The 26325-nt window shown below is 40.6% G+C and overlaps 1 protein-coding gene and 1 long non-coding RNA gene across 3 annotated transcripts in view; one reads left to right on the forward strand and one right to left on the reverse strand.

The window, feature by feature from the left end:
• Positions 1-26325, reverse strand: part of SART3 (spliceosome associated factor 3, U4/U6 recycling protein) — a 38970-nt gene that overhangs the window by 5622 nt on the left and 7023 nt on the right. The window contains exons 2-15 of one of the 2 annotated variants that reach the window (XM_009248194.4): positions 20897-21023; positions 19692-19796; positions 16961-17145; positions 16261-16312; positions 14861-14985; positions 10739-10894; positions 9871-10009; positions 9296-9403; positions 8521-8598; positions 8327-8385; positions 7175-7284; positions 4021-4133; positions 3003-3079; positions 1934-2102 (exon numbers count right to left, since the gene is read on the reverse strand). In XM_009248194.4, coding sequence (XP_009246469.2) covers positions 1934-2102; positions 3003-3079; positions 4021-4133; positions 7175-7284; positions 8327-8385; positions 8521-8598; positions 9296-9403; positions 9871-10009; positions 10739-10894; positions 14861-14985; positions 16261-16312; positions 16961-17145; positions 19692-19796; positions 20897-21023 — 1603 coding nt within the window. 2 annotated transcript variants of the gene reach the window in all.
• LOC129049217 (uncharacterized) lies at positions 3802-24718 on the forward strand. The gene is made up of 3 exons (XR_008512133.2): positions 3802-4037; positions 19216-19276; positions 20793-24718. It is a non-coding gene; the product is annotated as an uncharacterized LOC129049217 (long non-coding RNA).

The following is a 26325-nucleotide window of genomic DNA, read 5'->3' on the forward strand; positions in this document are numbered from 1 at the left end:
CCGGGTGCAGTGTCTCATGCCTGTAATAACAGCATTTTGGGAGGCCAAGGCGGGAGGATCACTTGAGGTCAGGAGTTCAAGACCAGCCTGGCTAACATGGTGAAACCCCGTCTCTACTAAAATACAAAAATTACCTGGGCGTGGTGGCTGGCGAACTGTAATCCCAGCTACTCGGGAGGCTGAAGGAAGAGAATCACTTGAACCCAGGAGGCAGAGGTTGCAGTGAGCCGAGATCATGCAACTGCACTCCAGCCTGGGGGACAGAGCGAGACTCCCTCTCAAAAAAAAAAAAAAAAAAGTAGGGCCAAGCCTGGCAGGTCCGTGCAGGCTGGGGGCTGCAGCAGTGGTGCAGGATGCTAGAGCCTGAATGGAAGGAAGAAGACGGGCAGGCATGGGGCAGTGACAGGGACCCAGCAGCCTAGATCTGGAAGCCTGAGTGAAAGAGGCAAGGGTGTCCGTGCAGGGCCATGCCTGGCCCCAGGTGTGGGAGACCAAACAGGGTGGGGATGGCACATACGAGAAGGGGAGGCAGGGACAGGAAGTTGATTACATACCTACAGGGGCCGGGTGGAGTAAGTGAGGATGCTGAGGATAAAGGGAGCCAAGTTTCTCAAGGTCAGAGAAGGGCGTGACACAGCTGGGCACGGTGGCTCACACCTGTAATCCCAGCACTTTGGGAGGCCGAGGCAGGCAGATCACTTGAGGCCACGAGTTCAAGACCAGCCTGGCCAACATGGCGAAACCCCATCTCTACTACAAATACAAAAAATTAGCCAGGTATGATGATGCGTGCCTGTAATCCCAGCTACTTGGGAGGCTGAGGCACAAGAATCACTTGAACCCGGGAGGCGGAGGTTGAAGTGAGCCAAGATCACCCCACTGCACTCCAGCCTGGGCAACAAAGCGAGACTCTGTCTCAAAAATAAATGAATAAATAAATTTTAAAAAGAGAGAGAAGGGCGTTGCAAGTATGAAGGGGAACCCTGTGGTGTTAGACTGGAACTGGAGGTATTGGTGTGAAGTCATGACTTTCAGTATACACAAATAGTTACAGAAGTAAATATGGACATAAATATGTGTACACATGCACGCGTGCGTGCACACACACACACACACTCCCTACCCTCAACCACTCAGGCCTGGGAACAATAACCAACAGCAGTGAGCACAACTAGCACCTTCTAAATACCACTCATCACTCAAAGGAACCTTGGAGAAATGATGGATTCCAGGGCTGAGTTATGGAAAGTACAAGATGACCGTTGAGTATTATGTGCTAGAAGGTAAGGAAATGATCAAAGAACAAGGGGACAGGTCAAAGGGACATAGAAGCCTGTGTGAAGGAACTCTTGCTAGCCAAACCTGGGATAAGTAGAGCATCAACATAAATAATTATCAAAAGGGTCATCACCAGCAATGGAACAAAGCGAATCACAGTCCACCTGATGGGACTCAATGGGCAGGCCACAGGAGCACTTGTGCACTATTCCTGCCCGAGATGCATGAGCAGAATCCAATGCTTAGGGAGCATCAGACACACCCAGGCTGAGGGACACAACACAGCAACTGGCCTGCCCCCTTCCAAGACTGCAGGTCATCAGAATAAAAAAAAAAAGCTGAGGAGTGCTCCAGACTGAAGGAGATCCAGGAGACAGGACAACTAAACACAATAGTGCATCCTGAACCGGATCCCTTCACTACAAAGGACATTATCAGGACAAATGGGAACCCATAGCTCATTGCTAACCCCGGCTCTGATGGCTGCATTCTAGTCATGGAGAAGAGGACCCCTTGTTTGCAAGACATACACCCTAACAGTGATCAAAGGGTAATGGGTATCAAGCTGGCAACGGTTCAGGGAAGAAAGTTCTTCGTACTGTATTCGCAACTTCTCTAAGACGTTTCAAAACACAATTTCTCAAGAGCTCCTTACCTTCTTCATCATCACCCCACTCTTTCTCATCGTCCTCATCTGCTCCGCGCTTCTCTGGGCCTCTGATCTTTTTCTTCTTTTTTAACGCTTTCTTCTCGGCCCGGGCTCTTTTCCGTTGTTCAGCCTTTTCTTCTTCTTGCTGCACAAGGGCTGCTTCCTTCTCTGCAGCCTAGAAAAGTGGGAAGATGATGCATCGCTGGAAATGGAATTACATTCACTGTACTGATTTGTCATGAAAGGGGAGAGGGAGTGGAAATTCATTACTAATGAAAAGCAGAGATCAGGAGAAAAACGTGGACAGGCTCACAGCTGTTCCACACCAGGGCTCATTCAGGTTCTTTGGAATTCTGGATCTGATGTCTCTGTTATATTAGCAATTTCCTCACCCTAATCATTACTCACCAAAAGGAAGGGAAAAAAAATCCATAAAACTGGCCGGGTGCGGTGGCTCACGCCTGTAATCCCAGCACTTTGGGAGGCCGAGGTGGGTGGATCACGAGGTCAGGAGATTGAGACCATCCTGGCTAACATGGTGAAACCCCATCTCTACTAAAAAAATACAAAAAATTAGCTAGGTGTGGTAGCGGGCACCTGTAGTTCCAGCTACCCGAGAGGCTGAGGCAGGAGAATGGCATGAACCCGGGAGGCAGAGCTTGCAGTGAGCCGAGATCACACCACTGCATTCCAGCCTGGGCAACAGAGCGAGACTCCGTCTCAAAAAAAAAAAAAAAAAAAATCCATAAAACTGAAGCCCTAAATAAGTTGGGGTGTTCATGTTCCACTCACTAGGCTAAGTGAGGCTCTTCTTTATTCTTTTTCATCAATTCTCGTAAATTTTAGAGCCAAAATTCCCTCACTAAATGAAGCAAGTACTTAATATTGGGGCTGATGTTTTAGAACAATCTAAAAATGACACAAGACAGGTTTAAGCATTGATCTAAATATTTTATAATTAATACTGAGTAAAAGACACTTAGGAAAATGTAAAACATCTTGACAAGAAACATCCATACCAAACTGAGCCAAAATAGCTACCAGAGGTGCCAAAGACTTCAAACATTGTCATTACCTTCATTCTCTGCTCATTGACACGAGCTAATCGGGTTTCAGTTTTCTGAACAGCTATATCCCAATCTTCTAAAGAACCTTGAAAGAAAGAGAAGCAAAACTTTCACTCTTTAGGATTTTGAAGGATACAATCACATAAATTTTTCTTAATTTCTCTATACCTCCAGAAGAGATCTCTCCCATCAAACAATAAGAAAATGTAATCCCTGAAGGCTTGAAGTTCAGAATTCAAATAGTCCTTCTAAGTGGGTTTAAAATGTCCCTTTCCTTTCAGGAGAGACTTGAAAACCAGAATATGATCTATTAAGGGCTCTAGACGGCAAAGAATATGAAAACGTTCTAATGCAAAAGTACATTTATATTAAGACTGAAGAATTTTAAGAGCTACTCAAATGTTGAGGCATTTATTTCTTATTTTTTGGTGGTCTTTGATTGCCAGTTCTGAGGGGTCCATACCCAAAAGCCAGACAAATACCCACAGATAAGTTCACATTATTTTTCTATTGGTTCTAGCTCTCTAACACTGAAGGCTCTGAAATTTAACAAGGGATGCAAAGAACACATTGAGCCATTTGCCTCTCCAAGCTCCTTTGTTGGATAGATGTTGTACTAGAGCACAGTGACTCTCAAAGGAGGGATCCTGCCCATCAAGAGACATTTGGCAATGTTAAGAGACATTTCTGGTTGTCATGTTTGGTTGTGGTGGTGAAGTTGCTACTGGCATTTCAGGGCTAGAAGCCAGGGATGCCCCTAAACATTGTATAACGCACAGTCACCCCCACAAAGAATTAGAACCTTGTGCTACAGTGACATCACAGAGTCCTCCTCGTAGCTGCAGCATTTGAGAAGAGCTGCAGGAGGACTCATTTTCAGGACACTTGTGAGAGTCTAATCATAGGGCACCACCTAAGGTGGCAGCGTAAACACAGTCTGTCCCCAGACTGTAACCAGATGCTCCTACTTGAGACCAAACAGCAAATGGGTTAGGCTCCAAGCCAGAAGAGAGCTGGGGGTCCCACCTTCTGTCCTCTCCATGGTGAGTAACACTTCGCAGACGTGCTCTGGGTAGTCACTGGTGCACTGGACGGCCCGGTGCAGAGCCTTCCGGCAGTGCTGGGTGTCACCATGCGCTCTAAGGCAGAAAACAAAAAGTTGCTGCCACCAGAACACAAAGTGGAAGGCACTCAAAGGGAGAGGCCATCTTCTCCCAGGTAGAAACTCACTCTTCAGTAACTCTAGCTTCTGAGAAGACCTTAGCTTTCAGATCTATCCATGATGCTTTCTCCTTCCAGAGTCTCTACAGTCACCTACGAAGTATTTTCCTGAAGCACTCTCTCCCTCAGCCATGTAGGGGCTACTGGAAAGTGTACCTGATATTGTGATCTGCAACCAGCATTCTGCCTTTACAGCATTCACATGTGCGGCACATGGCAGGGGAGTCCAACAGCTCTCTGTAACCTGATACAGTCCCCAGGGAAATTTTACTATGGCGTCCTACTGAGAGGGGAGTCATGAATCCAGGGTAGTGTCAAATTTCATACCCAGAGTCAGATCTTTTTTTTTTTTCTTGAGAGGGAGTCTCGCTCTTGTCACCCAGGTGGGAGTGCAATAGCACGATCTCGGCTCACTCCAACCTCTGTCTCCCAGGTTCAGGCAATTCTCCTGCTTCAGCCTCCCGAGTAGGTGGGATTACAGGTGCCCACCAGTACACCCAGCTAATTTTTGTATTTCTAATAGAGACAGGTTTTCACCAGGTTGGCAAGGCTGGTCGCAAACAGATCCTTTCTGTACACTGCTAATCACAACAGCTACACAATTCTGCTATCATAACTGTTATGAAACAGTGTATTCATATTTGTTTTTAAAACATTTTAAATATACATAATTATATATACATATTATGATGCTCAGAAAAAATTCAGAGCACTGGTTCTCAAAGTAGGATCCACGTACCCCTGAGGATCTCCCAGAGCCTCTCAGGGGGCCTGCAAAGTCAAAACTCCTTTTATAATAATACCAAGACATTACTGGACTTTTTCACTGTGTTAACATCTTCAAGACAGTGCACAAGTAATGGTGGTCCTTAGCACAAATCAAGGCAGTAGAAATCTTTTTAATGCACTGTGTGATGAAATACTAAGTACGCTTAAAGCCCTTCTGCATACTGACGTACAATGGTTATTGCAAAAAAAAAAAAAAAAAAAAAAAAAAAAGCATATTACCGTTTGAGTTGCAAGCTAATCAAGTCATTTTTTTCAAGGACACCATTTTTACTTGAAAGAAAACTTGAGTGACAAACCACGGTCAGTTACTCAGACCTGGGTATTTGGCAGACATTTTTTAAAATTAACAAAGTGAGGCTGCCACTCTGGAGAAAACCACTGACATTATTTGTTGCATGTGATAGAATTCAAGCTTTCAAGTGAAAATTAGAATTTTGGAAAACTTGTATCTGCCACCACAAGTCTGACAGCTTCCTACTTAAAGTACTTTTCAACTAAGATCAATACAGATATGAACAAATACGATTTTTTAATACTATAGGATGAAATATGTCAATATTGGAAGAGCTGCATGATTTAATGAATTGGAATTTTTCCAAATAATGTAGAATTGTGGCACATGTAAATGATAAAATAGACAAATGGGTATTACTGTAACAGAATCTGTCAATATGGTTTCAGATTCCACATGCAACACTGAAGTTTTGCTATAATATGTATGAAAGAAGAATACCCACAATTATCTGAAAATGCTTCTAAAATACCTTTCTTTCCTAACCTCTTATCACACTCTTCAATGAAAACAACAGATCACAACAGACAGAATCGGTAACAGACGTGAGAATTTAGCTGTCTTCTACTAGGTCAGAATAATTTGCAAATAAATATATTTGCAAAAATAGAAAACAATGCCACTTTTCTCACTATATTATTTTGGGGTCTGGAAAAACAGTCACTGCTCAAAAAAGATATTAATGTTAAATGATTTGTTATATTTAAATAAAATGTTTTTTAGATTTCTCAATTTATAAATTATAAATATCAATAGATATAACTCACATACATAAAAGTTTTTTGGGATCTTCCAATTTTAAGAGTAGAAAATGGATCCTGAGACCAAAAAAATTGTGAACTGCAGATCTAGGGGGATATTCAACCAGCTTTAACAGTGGTTATCTCTGGGGTGGGATTATAAGAAACTGTCACGTTTAGCCAGATACGGTGGCTCACGCCTGTAATTCCTACACTTTGGGAGGCCGAGGCAGGAGGATCACTTGAGGTCAGCATGACCTACATGGTGAAACTGTGCCTCTTCTTAAAAAAAAAAAAAATCCAAAAATTAGCCAGGTGTGGTGGTGCACACCTGTAATCCCAGCTACTCAAGAGGCTGAGGCAGAAGAATCGCTTGAACCCAGGAGGCAAGGTTGCAGCTGAGATTGCACCACTGCACTTCAGCCTGGGCAACAGAGTGAGACTCCCCACCTCCCCCGAAAAAAGAAAAGAAACTATCGCTTTCTATCACATGTTTTTGTAAATATTCTAATTTGGGCACACAGTGTTTTTTAAATAGGGAAAAAATCTTCAAAAAAAAAAAAACCCCAGCAATGTAGCAATGTTATGCAATGAACAACGTTCAAGACAGACTGAAAAGTTGGTCACATTCTTTATGTTTTCCCCATATTATAAATATCGTTAGGCCTATCTTATTTCATTCAAATAGTTTTAAAGGCTTGTAACACATGTATGCTATAATTGCATTTTCATTACAAAAAAATTTAAACACAGAAAAGTCTCAAAGAATGGGTCATGGTTATGACTGGGTCAGTAATTTGAGTTTTTTTTCTCTTAGCTTTTTAGTATTTTCTACTTTTCTATAAAAGCAAATATAAAAAACAAATAGCTCCAAAAGGTCAAATAAAATATCATGCCCAAAAATCAAAACAAAAACAAATTAAAAGAAATGCATGGCTATATGAGTTCCAGGCACAAAATATCATGTCTGGTTCTCTAGCCCTGCCCATTAAAAATGTACCCAATACTGAAAGAGACAGAATGAAAGAAAACAGCCCAGTGCTAAGGAGCTAGTCCAAGCTGGTAGGAGTCAGCCAGGAGTGAAGACAGGTGCACAGCTGACAAGCACTGCCTCCCTCCCCACCCCGAGATCAGTTACCTTTCCAGGTTGTAATACTCTAGCCACATGTTGGCATACTTGGCATTTCCTCTGGTCATGATGCTATCCCAGAGTTCCCGAGCTTTCTGCATGTTATTGCACAGTCGAGCCTGAAGTGTGCATCAGCAGGCTGTTAGGAGACCTGAACCTTATGACGTCGACACCCATCATACAACATACTTCCAACAGACACACATAAAAAGCACCCCACAACTATTAGTGTTACAGATGTCCCTGGGCATTCCCCAGGCCTCCCTCCAGTGGTAAACGACCCAGCCCAAACACCTGAGCCTTTCTGCAGCCACAAGCTAATCTACCTATGTTTCCTGAGAACCGAGAGAGGGAGCGCACGGTACTTACTCGACAGTACTGGATAGTCATGTTTTTTATTTTTATCAAGCTTAACTACAAGTGTTTGAGAGACAATGTTAAAAAAAAAAAAGACTGATCTAGTATTAAATGCACACTCTGCTACTAATACTTACAAACTGTGACTTGGGCAAATTACTTAACCTGTAATTCTCAGTTTCCTCATCTTTAAAATGGTTAAAAGATAAGCATCCCATATAAAAACTACCTGACAAATGTTAGTTTCTTCTATCTGACGCTCCCTCAGAGGAGAAAACATGATTAGAATTGTTACAATCCTACCTGCTGATCAAGGGAGGTTCCATGTCTTACTGACCTTGGTGTCCCTGACCCAGTAATGACATTCAAATGATCATATCTTCTAATTACTTGTCAAATCATCTGTCTTCTACATTAGTCAGAAGCCTTACTAGCACAGGAATTCTGTCTTATTCCCACAGCACCTAGTACAGTGCTGACAAACAGTACACGCTCACTGTGCTCTCACAAATGAAGCAAAGAGGCAGAGACAGAAGTAAACGAGTGAATACCTAGCATTTAAACATTTACTGCACAACTTCTAGCTGGGAGCTAATATTTTCACCAACATATTTACAAATATGTGTCAAGCTAGGTAAATAACATGAATCCTTGTGGAGCCTACACCATTACCTAGGTAAATAACATAAATCCTTATAGAGCTTAGGCCATTATCTGGGATTCTGACTCAATTTTAATTAAGGTTTAATAGGATGCTATTAAACAATGGTGGATGAAAGTGATAGATTTGTCAAAAACATTTACCTCAATCCTAGCCCAGTTCTGCATAATCACGCAGCTTGGATCACCACTCTCATTGAAACCTTCAAAAACAGAATTAGTAAAATTAGAAAGGAACTTGGAGGCAAACAGCCGCTGGCTGAAAAGGTACATCAACCAGGAAATAGTACAGACCAGGAAATACAACTGGGCAAAACCACAGGCTGGGGCATACTTACGCTCTTCCACCTCCTGCTTCAGATACTCCAAGGCACGAGTAAAAGCGGCCCTCAACTCCTCCAGCTCTTTACTGGAGTCTAGTGGAAAGTGCAAAAAAAGGTTTTAGGAAACCACATAGCCTGGCTTTGTTTGTTTTATTTTTTATCCTATGCTGAAACTGCCTGGAGACCCATTATGTACCTGGCATCATGCAAGGGACACAGAAATAAAATTGCCAATTCCTGCCCTCATCACATAGTCGGGGAGAAAGAAATTACAACAGAATAGAGTATGGACAGCGTGGTGAAAAAGGCGAACACAGGGTGCTGTGGGGGGAGTCTCCCCCAGCTGGGGTGACACAGGCAAACAGGAGAATGGCTACCTGTATGAGGTGACAGCTGACACGAGTGTGCAAGTACAAGTTAGGGGTTTTCTGGTTGTTTTGGGGGGGACATGAAGGGGCAGAGGATCCTACAGAGGTACAAAGATTTTTCTAAAACAGCAGTCTTATTTCAAGAAGTATTTAGGATAAACAAAAAGACCTGAAAGGGGAAATGAGAGCTAAGACTAAAAAGGCTGGCAGATGCCAGTATAAACGATTACTCTCTTGCTTTACAATCCACATCATGACTTGTTAAAGACAGAAATTGCTAAGATTTCTGGGGGAAAAAAGTCACCAATACCTAGTCTACATCATTTGCCCAATCACAATGTATCTGGGGAACTGGGACATCTCGCCAAAAGTTGTATTAATAACATGTTCAGCTCTAAAGTGAAAAACATGTGCTTAAATACCTTGTTTGAAATCAACCCTTCTCCTCAGGTAATCAAGGTATGCCTGCCAAATCTCCACATAATCAGTGGCCTGGATGAAGCCGGCATTCAAAGCTTTCTCGAAGGTTACTGGAGTTGGAGAAAAAGTCAGGATTTGTTACCAATTCAAATGGAAACTAATAGAAAGTTACTACATTCTACTGACTATAAAACACTACATGACTTTAAAGACTAATAGATGCAACAGAATGAAATGAGCTAGACAGGAATGTTGAAGAGAAGTTGCTACAGCACTCTACAGACTGTGTTCTAGAAAAAACTTCTTCCACAAGACGCCCTGCAAGAAGAGTTTCAGATCAAGAAGTTTGGAGAAAAGACTACAACTTCTTAGAAAATACAATGAATATTAGCATGTTAAAAAGCTCTAAGAAGCCACAAATATAACCAGTTCATCTCTCACTCAGAGCCCTTTTTGTCACTATACTCCACAATCCAAAGAAAACCCCAGGGAACACTGATGTAATGACTTTGTCACCGCTCTCTGTTTTTCACTTGGGACAAATAGCTTAGAAGTTCTCCCACAAAAACATCCGCACCAGAAATTACTTGATGATCAACTCCATGTCTCTCCATGGCCAAGAGGTACCGACTCCATAAGGCAACTGTCCAGGGGCAGTTTCTAATAGCGCGGTTATGTACAGATAAAACCAAATCCTTTACTTTCAGTTGTCGATCCTATGATAAAGAATTCCAGAGTTAGGAAATTACACTTTATTAAGAATTCACCATCAACAAGACATTGCCAGCACAACCAAGTGATGAAAGAAATGTCCTTATAAACATCTCTTGTGACCTGGTTTCCTCAACAACAACAAAAAAATCACTAAGGGGAGTGGAGGAGAAGGAGAGGAGCAACTTACAGGTTAAAACAGCCTTAAGAGACGTCAGCCAACCCTACTGGATAGACCTCATTTGGATCCTTTTATACATACACACTGAAATATTTTATATACACATACTGAAATATTTACCAATGAAATATCATTTCTGGATTTGCTTCAAAGTAACACAGAAGGGACAAGTAGGTGAGACTGTTACAGATCAAAGTAAACTAAAGCTATAATTGTTAATAATTGTTGAAGCTGGGTGAGGGGTACAGAAGTTTCATTTTACTGATCTACTTGTATATGTTTACATTTTTGCCATAATAAAAAGTTAAAAGAAAAATATCAATTTGTTATAAGTCCTCAACACAGACAATATGCTAATTTTACTTATAGTTAGTGACCATTTTTAAATAACTTGAAACACTAAAACTTTCTAAACGAGTTGGCAAAGAGGAGAAAAAGCAGATGGAGGAAAAGCAAGAGTAGGGCCGTATGCAACAAACTCCTGGCACTCTTACTGATTTGAAGTAGATTCTAAATTGGCAAAAATAAAATGAAATTAGAACAGTGATCTTACTAGGTACTGACTGTAACGGATCCATAAGTCTGGAACAAGGCAGTTCTCGACCAGGGCGCGCTCAAAGATCAACTGAATGCGAGCGGGATCGCCAATTTTCATTTCAAAATCGATATACGCTTGATATTCTGCCAGCCTTGGTGCCTCTGCCTGCAACTGGAGTACAGGAAAATTGTATTAAAGTTGAATTTAGTTACTGGCAGGAAGCACAACACATCTGCAAATAAAATAAATTTTGGCAAAACTGGCTACAGTAACTACGAATCGCCAAATCCTCACTCTCAGAACCACTCCACTACGGCCTCTATAACTTCTTGAGCAAAACAAGAGTCTTCTCATCTGGTCCAAAGTGCCAGTTCATGGCAGTCGCTACAAAGGCTCCATAAACCCTTTTCTAAATCCATTCCTAGACCACAGGGAATTAAGTAGCCCATCAATCAGGAACTGAGTGAAAGAGCAACACCTTTGCCAGTGACCACTGTTAACCACCCTTCCAAACCAGAAGTCATGTTCTTGGGCTACTGAGTAGAGTTAATATAACCAAACTGGAAAATTTTGGTGCCTGAAGCTATTTCAGGTTTCTTATTCCAAATATCAGTTCCTGGAAGAATGTAGATAAACGCAGAAGATGGAGGCAGCTGTGCTGAATGTTTAATGATCCAAAGACATACAATCAAATTCTTTTTAGAAAAAAATCTTATTCGACATGTTTTCTCTTCAGGCACATTTTGCTGATGACCATGACATAATTGAATGATTGAAGTTTTGGGAAGCACAGGTACATGCAAATCATTTACACATGAAAAAGAAAGGAAGAAGCAGTGCAGGAGAGTAAGAGAACACACAGACTCCATACGTAGAAAGGGGATGTTTCAGAGTCTCCATTTCCAGTAACAAGGAAGAATTAGTTACCCAGACACACTGTACCATTCAAAACAACTAAAACTGCTAAATTAAATATAATATCTTCTTAAAAGTCATCAACAAACTGGCAAAGAAACAAGAAATACTAAGGACTAAGGACAAAATCTAAGTGAGGGTGGCAAGCTAAGTAAACATTAACCTTTTTCTGGCTTGACGTATATTAAGAATTTGACCTTCACAATCCTATTGTTGGCAAAGAAAGATAGAAAAAATAGTCAAGAAACCCAAAAAACCTCAAGCCAGTCCACACATGGACCTACTGCAATGAAATTAGAGGACAGCAAACCAAATCAATGAGATCTTAAAAGCAGTCAGACAAAAAACAGTGACTACCTCTGAAGAAGCAAGATTTATACAAACCGCTGACTTCTCAACAGCAACAACAGACATCAGAAGACAGAAAGATACAATCAATTGCTGAGAGAACGCATTGTCCGTCTAGAATTATTTTGCTGTTGTCAGTCTAGAATTCTATAGCCTAAGAAAATAATTTTCAAGAAGGGAAGCAAAGACCTTTTCGAACAGAGAAAATCTGTTACCAGCAAATCTCCCTCGCAGGGGACTCTAAAGGTCAAGTGTTGAAGACACTGGACAAATTTATAATATTATTATAAAGCTTTACAGAAAGACAAGATATAAGTAGCAGAAACCTATACTATGTTCACAGATTGGAAGATGTAAATTCTTCCCCAAATTGATCTCCAGGTTCAATGCAATTCCAATTAAAAAAAAAAAGATTTTAAAAATGTAACTAGAAAAGCTGATTCTAAATCCGATGGAAGCATTGAAGGCAAAAAAAAAAAAAGCCAAGATCCTCTTGAAGAGGAACAAGGTGGATGGGACTCACCCTATCCAAGAGCAAAACATTATAACTCTCATCATTACAGCAGTGTAACATAAACCAGTGGGACAGAATAGAAAATCCAGAAGAAAGACCCACACATAAATGGACAGCTAATCTATGACAGATGTGGCACTGCACATCAGTGAGGGGAAGAAGGAATGATCAAACTCAGTACTAGAACAACTGGTTCTCCATTTGGAAAAATGAAACCAGACCCGGTCTCATACCACTCAAAAATCAGTCCCAGGTGGATGAGGGCCTAAATATGAAACAGAAAACTATAAAACTTTTAGAAGAAATTAGAGCTAAGTAGGGAATATTTTTTAAATAAGCACAACAAAAGCACAACCAAAAGGGAAAGAATTTTAATCTAATTGGATTTATCACTAAGAACTGTTCATCAAGACACCGTTAAAAAAAAAAAAAAAAAAAAGTGAAAAGGCAGTTGCAGTGGCTCACGCCTGTAATCCCAGCCCTTTGGGAGGCTGAGGCAGGTGAATCACCTGAGGTCAGGAGTATGAGACCAGCCTGGCCAACATGGCGAAACCCCGTCTCTACTAAAAATACAAAAATTAGCGGGGCTTGGTGACAAGGGCCTATAATCCCAGCTAATCAGGAGGCTGAGGCAGGAGAATCGCTTCAACCTGGCGGCGGGGGGAAGTTGCAGTGAGCCGAGATCACGCCACTTCACTCCAGCCTGGGTGAAAGCGAAACTCTGTCTCAAAATAAAGAAGTGAAAAGACAACAAATGGGGGAGAAAATCTGCAACACATACAGCCTAAAATAAGACTTAAGACAAAGCATTCCCACACATCAATTAGAAAAAAGATACATCAAAAGGGAAATGGGTCAAAGACTGTTTTTTTTTTTTTTTTTTTTTTGAGACGGAGTCTCACACTGTTGCCCAGGCTGGAGTGCAGTGGTGCGATCTCGGTTCACAGCAACCTCCACCTCCCGGCTTCAAGCGATTCCCCTGCCTCAGCCTCCCAAATAGCTGGGATTACAGGCACCCGCCACCATGCCCAGCTCATTTTTTGTATTTTTAGTAGAGACGGGGTTTCACTATGTTGGCCAGGCTGGTCTCAAACTCCTGACCTCGTGATTCGCCTGCCTTGGGCTCCCAAAGTGCTGGGATTACAGGCATGAGCCACCCTGCCTGGCCCAAAGACTTTTTTTTAAGAAATAGGGTTTTGCTTTGTCGCTCAGGTGACAATGCAGTGGCATGATTAGAGCTCACTGCAGCCTTGACCTCCTGGGCTCAAACAATCCTCCTACCTTCGCCTCTGGAGAAGCTGGGACTACAGACACATGCCACCAAGCCCAACTATTTTGTTTTTGTTTTTTTTTTTTTTTGGTAGAGACAGGGTTGTGCTACGTTGCCCAGGCTGATCTCAAACTCCTGGGCTCCAGCAATCCTCCCGCCTTGGCCTCCCAAAGTGCTGGGATTATAGGCATAAGCCACTGTGCCCAGCCTGAAGGCTTTAACACGCACAAAAATTTGAATGGCCAATCCACGTGAAAAGATGCTCAACTTCATTAGTAACCAAGAAAATACAAATTAAAACTACAATTTCAAATTCATCAAATTAAGTAAAATTTAAGTATGTCCAATATCCAAGATTGGCACAAGCAATGAGAACTCTCAGATACTGCTCACAGCAGCGCAAACTGATAACCTGGAAAACACTTTAACATCACCCTATGATCCAGCAAAGTCATTCCTAAGTATGTATTCTAGAGAAACTGTTTTTCATGTGTACAAGGAGATACACACAAGAATGTTCAGAGTGGCGCTGCTCCTCCTCCTAGCAAAAAACTGGAAATGACCCAACTATCCAGCAACATGGATAAATACATTGCAGTATACAGACAACTTTACAGCAGTGAAAACAAACGCACCGGAATTATACTTAGCAACATGAGTAAAACCCAAAAGCATGTTCAATGAAAATAAAATATACAGCATGATTCCAATATATAAAAGTTCAAAAGCAAGCAAAATTAAACAATATATTAATTAAGGATACTTTCATAGCTTGTAAAACTATAAAGAAAAGCAAGGGAATGATTATCACAAAAGTCAGGAAAGTGATTACCTCTCGGGAGAGGGAGGAGGAGGCAATCGGAGAGGGGCACATAGGAGACTTCTAAGGTACTGGCAATGTTCTATTTCTTAACCTGGGTGGTAGGTACATGGATGTTCACTTTATTATTGGTATGTAAACTGTTCGTATACATTTATACACTCTATATATTTCACAATAAAACATTTTAAAGATACTGTTTAACTCGCAACTATCCATCAGGGAAAGGTTTGTAGAGAGACGTTTACTATAAAAGAAGCCAACACTTACCAGTGCTTCTTCATAGGGTTTATATTTCTCCAGCTGCTGTAGTGCTTTGTTATAGTTCTGAATTACCGACTCTGGTATTGGGTCTTCTGACCATTCTTCATACTCTGCAAATGTGGCCTCCATATCTATCGAAAGATGGATTCAGCCCCGTGGGTCTTGCCATTGGGCTTTATCAACCCAAACACAGATTAAGCCATGAGACTCAGGTGCCACTAGCCCCTCCCACATCTGTGGCATGGCAGCTCTTACTGATCAAATTCTGATTTCTGCTGAGCCCAAACCTGTCTGTAGAATCTGTCTCAAAACAATGTCCCAGGCAACCCTCCCAGCTAATTAATCAGTCAATGACACTAGTAGCAACGATTTAACAACACTTACCCAGTGTTACCTATGTTCTACCACTTCACATCCATTAACTCATTCAGTCATGTCCACTCTACAAGGTAGTCTATTGTGATCCTCATTTTGCAGTTGAGGAAACTGAAGCAGAGGGTTCAGTTGCTCATCTACAGTTAATGGTAGAGCAAGGCTGTGAACCCAAGCAGTCTGGCTCAAGTTCACACTCTAATCATTATGCTAGGCTGTTTCATGCTGGTAGGTGAAATCTGCAAGCCGACTCAGCTCTAGTGTTTTCTGCATGATACCTAACCATTTGATTAGACGACTACTTTATAACTTGTTAAATCCAATAAACCATGAAGAGAAATAACACGTGGGCTCCAGTAAAGTTGCCCAGATGTTCTGAGTATGTACAACACATGCCCGTGTCTAGGGAACAAACACAACAGCCATGCCAAACTCTTCCCATACTCAGAAAAATCCTCCCAGCACGCACACACTCATAGCTCCAAAGACTCAAAGGCTTAGATTGCCAAAATGTATTTACCAAATAAGGAAACTCTTTACCAAACCCCAAGAAACTCACTTATGAGTACTTCCAATCAACTGCACTTCTGAACCAAATCCCTCCCACAGAAGAATGATCTAAATTCATGTAAAATTCCTGCTGTTATGGAAGAGGTTACTTGTGAAGAGAAAATTATTATAATGGAACTCTTGTTCAATGAAGCTTCCCCAAAAAATGCAGGTGTCATTCACTATTCCTTTCAGAGACCCTATCTCTGCCTTTCCAACTAGGTCTCAAAGGAGAAAAGAGCTCTCACCTGGGAGTCAGGGAGTCTGGCTTCCAGTCCTGCCTCTGACCCTCACAACCCTCTTAAGCACTAACATTCAAGATGTTTTTACCAAGGACCTCATCCAAAGAGACAATATCCAAGGAGAGTAAGAACACCAGCTTTACCTGCCTCACAGGATGGTGGGAAAGGTCTAACTACATGTTGTTCCCCAAAGCATTTTAAAAATCAGAGAGGGCTGGCTGCTGACATGTCAGTTTCTCTTACCATAGAGTGGGATCGCCAACTGTCGCCGGAAAAGACTGTGGACTTTCTCAAGCTGTGAATCAAAGGTTTGTTCCCGGTCAAAAGGGGAAAGGAAGCCAGCTACGGGCTAAAGAAGCAAATTAGTAGTAAATGACAAACTGTGGTTCTTTCTTTTTCTTTTGAGAAGGGTTCTCGCTGTCACCCTGGCTGGAGTGCGGTGGTGTGATCACAACTCACTACAGCCTCACACTCCAGGCTCATGCAATCCTCCCACCTCAGAGTCCTAAGTAGCTAGGACCACAGGCATACGCCATCATGCCCAGCTAATGTTTTAGTTCTTGTAGAGATGGAGTCTCACTATATTGCCCAGGCTGGTCTTGCACTCCTGAACTCAAGTGATCCTCCAGCCTCAGCCCCCCAAACTGCTGGGATTACAAGCATGAGCCACCGCACTTGGCCAACTCTGGTTCTTTCTACTTCAAAAAATATCTCAACAAATTTTCAGTTCAAGCTACGACCTCTTCCATACATATTGTACCAAATGCTAGAAGGGGTATAAAAAAAGGTTATCTATCACCCCACCACTAAGGGATTGGCAAAGACCATTTTGTTAACTATTTGAACTGCAAGATTCATCATGGACATGTGTTTCAAAATAATCCTTCCAAGGAGACTTACAAAGACAGCCCCAGCCCATTCAGAGCCAACCACAGGTACTCACCCGAGCAGCTTCCACGATCGCACTTTCAAACTCTCGGTAAGCCTCCCAGAGGGCGAGTCCTTTGGTCATATGTAAACCAACAGACGAGAGAGCCCTTTCAAACACGGAGCGAACTTTCTCAAGGCCACCTTTCTGACCAATCCCACCAACTGAGTACTGGCCATACTCTAGCCAAATGTTAGGACCTAAAAATAAGAAGTGTTCAATTAGTTTGGGATATAAAATACCCAAATATCAAAACTGATGCATAACAAAAGAAATACGCCTACCAAAAAAGTACTCAGACAGCAGCACTAAATGACAGTGAAGGCCTAACAGCAGAGATGACCATAAAGGACTAAAAAACATTATAGTCTGGGGAAGACCATAGATCCTCAGAAAAAGATAACTGGTGCTATTAACAATGGCTATGAGAGAGTAAGAAGGGGGTAACAGGATCATCAGAAATCATGGGAACACCATGCACTGCTAAAATTATCAGTGGCTCTAAAAGAAGACTCATGGGCCACAGAGCAGAGGTACAGGTATAGTTTTTAAAAACACATTTGGCCGGGTGCGGTGGCTCACGCCTGTAATCCCAGCACTTTGGGAGACTGAAGCGGGAGGACCACAAAGTGAGGAGTTCGAAACCAGCCTGGCCAATATGGTGAAACCCCGTCTCTACTAAAAATACAAAAATTAGCCGGGCGTTGTGGCAGGCACCTGTAGTCCCAGCTAGTCAGGAGGCTGAGGCAGGAGAATCACTTGAACCTGGATAGGGGGGAGGTTGCAGTGAGCCGAGATCGCACCACTGCACTCCAGCCTGAGCGAAAGAGCGAGACTCTCTCAAAAAAAAAAAAAAAAAAACACACACACATAATATAGTTTTATATTCATAAAACACCTCTTATTTTCATTATTCAGATTATAAACCAAAAAACTGTGAATTCTTCTTGGCTTGTAAAGATACACAAAAAATTCTCTGTCTCAGAACAGTCTATCTGGTAAGTAGCAATGCATCTCACAAGGGGGACTGCTCCCAGTGGGAAGTCAACAAGGAAGAGGATACAAAATCTGAAAGGGGAAATTGTTTGTTTGTCTGTTTGTTGAGACAGAGTCTCGCCCAGGCTAGCGTGCAGAGGCATGATCACGGCTCACTGCACCCTCCACCTCCTGGGTTCAAGCAATTCTCCCGCCTCAGCCTCCCAAGTAGCTGGGACAACAGGAGCGTGCCACCACGCCTAGCTAGTTTTTTGTATTTTTAGTAGAGATGGGGTTTCACCGTGATAGCCAGGATGGTCTCAATCTCCTGAACTCATGATATACCTGCCTCAGCCTCCCAAAGTTCTGGGATTACAGGCGTGAGCCACTTCGCCCAGTCTGAAAGGGGAAATTTTTTTAATGCTTTTTTTTTTGAGACAGAGTCTCACTCTGTCGCCCAGGCTGGAGTACAATGGCACAATCTCGGCCCATTGCAACCTCCGCCTCCTGGGTTCAAGCAATTTTCATGCCTCAGCCACCTGAGTAGCTGGGATTACAGGCCTGCATGCCACCCCGCCCGGCTAATTGTATTTTTAGTGGAGATGGGGTTTCCCCATGTTGGGCAGGCTGATTTCAAACTCCTGGGCTCAAGGGATCCGCCTGCCTCAGTCTCCCAAACTGCTGGGATTATAGGCATAAGCCACCATGCCTGGCCTTAAAATGTTTTTTTTTTTGAGACAGAATCTCGCTCTGTTGCCCAGGCTGGAGTGTAGTAGCACAACCTCAACTCGCTGCAACCTCCACTTCCCGGGTTCAAGCAATTCTCCTGCCTCAGCCTCCTGAGTAGCTGAGATTACGGGCACATGCCACCATGCCTGGCTAATTTTTGTATTTTTAGCAGAGACGGGGTTTTGCCATGTTGGCCAGGCTGGTCTTGAACTCCCGACCTCAAGTGATCCACCAGCCTTGGTCTCCCAAAGTTCTGGGATTACAGGCATGAGCCACCACACCCAGCCTTAAAACGCTTTTTAAAAGCATTTTGTCCACAGCATTGTCTGATGTGGTCCCCAATTCACATAGAGAAAATATTTAAGACAATTATACTACATACAGGGGACGGTAAAGAGACTTAAAGGGAGGTGAGTCTTCTATACTCCACTTGCACTGGTAAGATGTCAATACCAGCAGGCGAGGGAGGTCTCTGTGGGGACAGAACAGCTCTGTATCTGGACTGCAGCAGTGGTTAGATGAATCTACACATGTAATAAAATGTCTTTTTTTCCCATTGTTCCAAGGTCAATTTCCTGGTTTTGATTTTGTATTACAGAAACAAGATATTGGAGGAAACTGAGTGAAGTGAGTACACAAGACTTCTCTGTACTATTTCTGCAACTTCCTATAATTACTTCAAAATAAAAAGGTTTTCATTTAATGTTTTAATCTTTTTTTTTAAAGCATCCTGTCCAAAACCTCTAAAAACCTATTGAATGTATAAAAGATCAGCTGGAAATACCATTTAAGTTCTGTCAATAAATCCTGAGTGTGAGTGTATTCATTCCCTTACTACAAGTGCTTCTTCCACTTTTATTTTAAAACTAAACTTCCTCAATTAAAGACCAAAGACAATGATAAGACGACTGAACTTAAATCTTGCTAACTGTGAGACTAACGTTCCCTTTTCTGGGTAGCAACATCTCATAATACAGTCCTCAACAGCAGACTGATCTATATGACATTGCCAGATATCCAAAAAAAGTCCACGGGAACTTACAAATGTAATCCTTCACAGCTTTCTCAAAGAGGTCATACACGTGCTCTCTGTCCAGGCCATCCTGGGCCATGCTGATCTCGTCGTGCAGCCACTCCAGCCAGAGCTCTACAGACAAAAATACTTCCCGCATTAATACTAAAGGGTAGGCTAAGCGCAGGGACTTTACCAAGAGACATAAGCACACAAATGTTTCATCCATCTTACACAACCTGGCGTTGTTTCCAGAAATTCACTTCTTAAAACCTGAACTAAGCACATAAGAGGTTTTATGCTTCCAAATAAGATCAAATCACTAAAATCATAATATCCTCCACCTGTTAGGCATTTTATATTTTGCAAAGCACTTTTCTCATTCAGTCTTTATCATAATCCTGTAAGGTTGGTGATAGTAACGCTAATAATAATGACATCTATCTAAGGATGATGACATGCCAGGCATGTGTTAAGTGTTATACGTAGAATGGCTAATCCTATACCATCATACATTACAATGCAGAAACTACTGTTGCCATCATTTAACTGCTAGAAAAACTGAGTGTTAGAATGTTTACATAATTTGCTTAAGGTCACACAGCTAGTAAAAGATGTAGCCAGGAATGAATCTAGGTCACCTGACTCCAGCATCTACACTCGGCAGTTATGCTTTGCAGAAGGGAAAAGGGGCAGAGTGGGATCTAGGACCAAAGTGTTCTAAGTACTGCCCAAAGATCACTTATTAATATTCATGAAGATTGAACTACAGAGTTGTTCGGTGCAATTATGTTTCTAATAAGCAAATAAGTAGAAATAACCTAAATGCCCAACTATTCTGGAACAATTAATGTATGAAACATTTACATAAAAAACTGTCTGTAAAAGTTTAAATATATTTACAATTTTCTGGTTTCAAGAGAATGGGTTAAATACATAAACAGTGAAATGGGAAATACAGAAATGGAAGCCAAGTTTAATTACATTACAAATGTTTACCGTAACGTTAGAATAAAGAAATAAGAATTCAAAATCCGTATTATATGATCATAACTACATTTTGCAAAAAACTACAAGGTAATAAACTAAAAATAGCTAACTCTGATGCGTTTTCTTCTTTCCACTACACAGTACGTTCCAGGTTTTCTACAAGGAGCATGTCCCACTTTCAACATTGAAAAAAATGTACAAGCCTTGTTTCTGTTTCTAAAAGCAGCCTGACTGCTGAAGCTTACCTTCAGTCAAGGGAAAGATTTCACTCATCTTCTGGCGGGCCATCCTCACCTTGGTAAGCTCCCCTTCCAGCCGGAGCAGTCTGATCAAGTCCACATGGCAGTTGTAGTCATAGACGTTGATAGACAACTAACAGGAAAAGAAACAAGTTGAAATTTAAAATGCCATCATCAAGTAACTTAGCTTTTGTCACTACTGGTAACTACACATATACCTACCACAAACAAAATAAATGTGCTATCTGAGAAAACCACTGAAACAGCAACCCAGCACGTACCCACAGGCAGAAGACAAAACAATAAAAGAGGCTTTTGTAACAAACATAAAGCTCCCTCAAATCTGTTACAGTTCCTGTTAGAAGACATTTGGGTTCTCTTGGAAATAAAGGAGGCATTCTAATAAAACAAATAAAAAGTATGTGATCTTAGGTAAGTTATTTACTTTCCTAAGCCTCTATTTCCTCATCTATAAAATGAGGAAACTACTAGTTTCTAGCTCACACCAGGTCTTCCAAGGATTTAAAAAATTTCTACTGTTACACTGGTCTTTAAGAAAACTAAAAAAAAGGTTTCATAACGTCCTTTAGCACACGTGAAGTACACTGTAAGACCTCTTTTATTTTACTAAATAAAAAAGATGGAAGCCAGTTGTGGTGGCTCACATCTGTGATCCCAGCACTTTGGGAGGCCGACGCAGGTGGATTGCTTGAGCTCAGGAGTTCGAGACCAGCCTCAGCAACACAGTCAAACCCTATCTCTACCAAAAATACAAAAAATTAGCCAGACATGGTGGCGTGCGCCTGTGGTCCCAGCTACTTGGGAGGCTGAAGTGGATCACCTGAGCCTGGGAGACAGAGGTTGCAGCAAGCCGACATCACACCACTGCACTCTAGGCCTGGGTGACAGAGCAAGACCCTATCGCAAAAAAAAAAAAAAAAAAAAGAAAGAAAAAAAAGGATAGAAATCCCTATTAGAGAAACAAGAGTGGCAGCAGGTTGGTAACTGTTGATGCTGAGTGACAGGTACACAAAGTTTTATTTGTACATTTGAAACTTTTCAAACTAAAATTATTTTAAGTTACCATATATCTGAGACAAAGAAAAATGAAAAAAAAGTCACTAGCAGACATACCCTTGAAGAATAGCTAAAGGAAGTTCTTCGAGCAGAAAAGTTAAAAGAAGGAATCCTAGAGCATCAAAAAGGAAGAAAGAACAGGAAGAGCAGAAATACGGGAACTACGACAGACTATCCTCCTCTCCTCATGAGCTTTCTAAATCATATGTAATGGAACAAACATTGTAAGAACTTCTGATACCCAACACAGTATTATTTAAAAGTGGGGATGGAAAGAGAACTGAAATGGAAGATTCCCACACTTCATTCAAGTGGTAAAACACTGATACCATGTAAGTCAACTCTGTATATTTTAATACCCAAAGCAACCACTGAGAAAACTATTCAAAGCAATTACACTAAAAATCACCTTAAATAAATCAAGATGGCCGGGTGTGGTGGCTCACACCTGTAATCCCAGCACTTTGGGAGGCCAAAGCTGGCAGATCATGAGGTCAGGAGTTCAAGACCAGCCTGGCCAACATGGTGAAACCCTGTCTCTACCAAAAAATACAAAAAATTAGCGGGTGCGGTGGCACATGCCTGTAGTCCCAGCTACTCAGGAGGCTGAGACAGGAGAATTGCTTGAACCCGGGAGGTGGAGGTTGCAGTGAGCAGAGATCTAGCCTGGGTGACAAAACAAGACTCCATCTCAAAAAAAAAAATAAATAAATCAAGATGAAAATCTAAAAAATATTCAAATAATCCACAGGAAGGCAAGAAAGGAGAAACAGAAGAATGAGAAACAGAAAATAAACAGAAAATAGTAAAATGGCAGGCTTTGGTCTGAATAAACCAACAATTGCCTTAAATGCGAATGGTGCATATATGCTAATTAAAAGGTAGACAATGGTAGAGTGGATAAAAACACAACCCAACTATATGGTGAGTACAAGAAATTCATTTCAAATTCAAAGACCAGGTAAACTGGTTGAAAGGAAAAGGACAGAAAAAGATAACATGCAAGCATTAATTAAAAAGTTGAAGCAGACATATTAATATCACATAATGTAGACTTCAAAGAAAATTACTAGAGATAAAAAGGATTATATTATATAATGACACATAATAATAAATGGATCAATCTACCAGGAAGACATAACAATCCTAAATGTGTAGGAACCAAAGAGCGCTTGAAAATTCATGAAGCAAAAACTATTACAGAGCTGAAAGAAGAGACACAGCAGCAATTACATTTGGGAACTTCAACATCTCCCTTTTCAGCAACTGATAAAACTACTAGACACTTGCATATGATGAACCTGGTCAAAAACAAGATGAATAAAAGAAAAAGAAAATTAGAAAGACAAAAGCAAATTAAAAAATTTTTAAGTTTTTAAAAAGAAAGAAAATTGTTTAATTTTTTTTTTAAACTAGGCAGAACAGGGTTATAGAAGAACTCAATAACGCCGTCAACAAACATGACCTAATTTATATACAGAACAGCCCACCCAACAATACAGAATATGTATTTTTCTCAAGTACTTATGGAACATTCACTGAAGACATATCCTTGACCATAAAACAAACCTCAACAATTTAAGAGAAATGAAAACCATACAGAGTATGTTTTGTGACCACAATGGAATCAAATTAGAAACCACTAACAGTAAGAAAATCTCTGAACACTTGAAAATTAAGCAATACACTTCTAAATAATCTGCAGGTCAAAGAGGAAGTCTCCAAGAAAATTTACAAATTAAAAAAAGTGAATGAAAATGAAATTGCAACAAATCAAAATAAGTAGGATGCTACTAAAACAGTACAGAGGAAAATTTAAAGAACTAAATTCAGTGTATAAGAAGAATTATACACCACGACCAAGTGGTATTTATTCCAGGTTTGCAAGGCTAATTCAACATTTAAAAATCAATTACTGTAATCCAGTGTATCAAAAGGCTAAAGAAAACTCATGGTATCAATAGATGCAGAAAACGCATGTGACAAAATCCAACAACCATTCATGGTTAAAACACTCAGCAAGTTAGGAATAGAGGGAAACAACCTCAACCTGATAAAGAGCATCTATAAAAAATCTATCCCATAAGCTGGGATATAGGGTTACCTTAACATCATTCCTAATGGTAAAAGATTGAACACTTTCCTCCTAAAATCAAGAACAAGGCAAGGATGTCTGCTCTCACCACTCTTTTCCAACAAAGTCCTGTAAGTTCTAGCCTGTTCAATAAGACAAGGAAAAGAAATAAAAGGTATATATACAGCTCGGAAAAAAATAAAACTGTCCTGATTTGTAGATGAGATGGCTGTCTAAGTAGACAATCTTAAGGAACCAATTAAAAAAAAAAAAAAAAACTCCAAAAACTGTGAACTGAGCAAGGTCACAGAATACAAGATAAACATATAAAAACAAAACGAAAAAAAAATGAACATGTAGAAACCAAATTTAAAGACACAGCACCATTTACAATCACTCCAAAAAACCTAAATAATTAGGTGTATATTTAAAAAGTTTACAAAATCTGTATGCTGAAAATTACAAAATGCTGAGGAAAGAAATCAAAGACCTAAAAAAAGAGACATTTCTTGTTCATGGATTGAAAAACTCAACATAGTCAAGAAGTAAATTCTCCCTAAACTGACTTACAGGCTTACTGAAACTCCAATTAAAATCCTAACAAGGTTTTTTGTAGACCTAGACAAGCTTATTCTAAAATGTATATGGGATGGCAGAGGCCCTAGAATAGCTAGAAATGATCTTGAAAAAGAATAAAGTGGGAGTAATCACTCTACTTGATTGATACTAAAACCTACAATATAGCTACAATGATCAAGGCAGTGTGACAATGGCAGAAAGATACATAGATGAAGAGAATAGAACCCAGTAACAGACCCACACAAATATGCCCAAATAATTTTTGACAAAAGCAATGCAACAGAGGAAAAAAAGAGGCCTTTTCAAAAAATGATGCTGGAGCAAATGGATATCCATAGGCAAAACAAATAAATACACCTTGACCTAAACTTCACGCCTTACAGAAATAACTCAAAATGGATCACACTTAAAGGTGAAATGTAAATATAACATCACAAAATGTTAGGACAAGAGAAAAATTTCAAGGCAACATCAAGGATCCTTATGGTAACAGAACTGATCTGTATCTTGACTATATCAATGTCAATACCCAGGTTATTATATATTATAGTTTTGCAAAGTGTTATCATTGAGGGAAACTAGGTAAAAAGTACACCAAAATTCTCTATTATTTCTTACAAGTGCATGGAAATCTACAATTATCTCAAAATAAAAAGGTGAATTGTTTAAAAAGCTTTTGTTGGGATATAGGGATAATTTAAGTCTGTATACCAAGACTTCATTAGTATATACTCTTCCAACATCTGCCACATTTTAGGAATATTTCCCTCTCCAGAGATAAAAGATTACCTATACTTCATTCAAATTATACTCTACCATCTGACAACATACCCTAATAATCCAGATACTAGCTATTTAATTAAAATACAGAAAGACAGCCAATGAATACGATTACTTGAACTTTGGGATAAAAATTTTAACAATGAAGTAGCCAGTGAACCTTTAAATGGAGTGGGGACAAGGACCAACCATTCACAGAATACAAATATGAAGGATTACAGGGTTTTGTTCAAGTGTTTAGATTTTAAACAAGAACTCATTATCTTTCTCTACTAATTACAATAGTAAAACCCTTCCATGGCTTCCCAGTATCCTAGGAACAATTTGCAAATCCCTGCCTCATGTGCAATCCCAGCATGCTGGGCTCATCTCTCCAGCTACATCTCAAACCACCGGCCTCTCAACATGGCAGCCAGCTTCATGTAACTCAAACATTCCAACGTCTCTCCAATCTCAGGGCTGGGCACCTGCTGCTCCTTCAGCCCAGAAGGATCTCTCCCCTTCTCTCTGCCTAGCCACTCCTTTTCATACTTCAGGTATAAACTTCACTTCCTCAGAGGGCAACCCCCCAGACCCCGGCCCCGCTCTTACGCCACTCTTTCTTAAGTAGCCCCCTATATGCTGCAAACTGTTTTCCATCTCATCATCGTGTTTATTTCCATCATGACCTAAAGGCTTCATGGGATAAGTACCTTGTATGTCTTATGCCTTGAATTGGTTAGATTCTTTACCTACCTGGCACACAGAATTCAATAAATTACAGGTCAATCTCACTAAGAGCACTAATACAAAAATTCTATATAAAATATTAAAAAATCAGAAATGTATAAAGAGAACAATACATAATGATCAATTTGGGTCTATCCCAGGAATGCAAGGGTGTTTTTACACTACAAAATCATCCAGTATAATTTTTCCACCATCA

The sequence above is a fragment of the Pongo abelii genome, chromosome 10, assembly GCF_028885655.2.
Source record: "Pongo abelii isolate AG06213 chromosome 10, NHGRI_mPonAbe1-v2.0_pri, whole genome shotgun sequence".
Taxonomy (NCBI): domain Eukaryota; kingdom Metazoa; phylum Chordata; class Mammalia; order Primates; family Hominidae; genus Pongo; species Pongo abelii.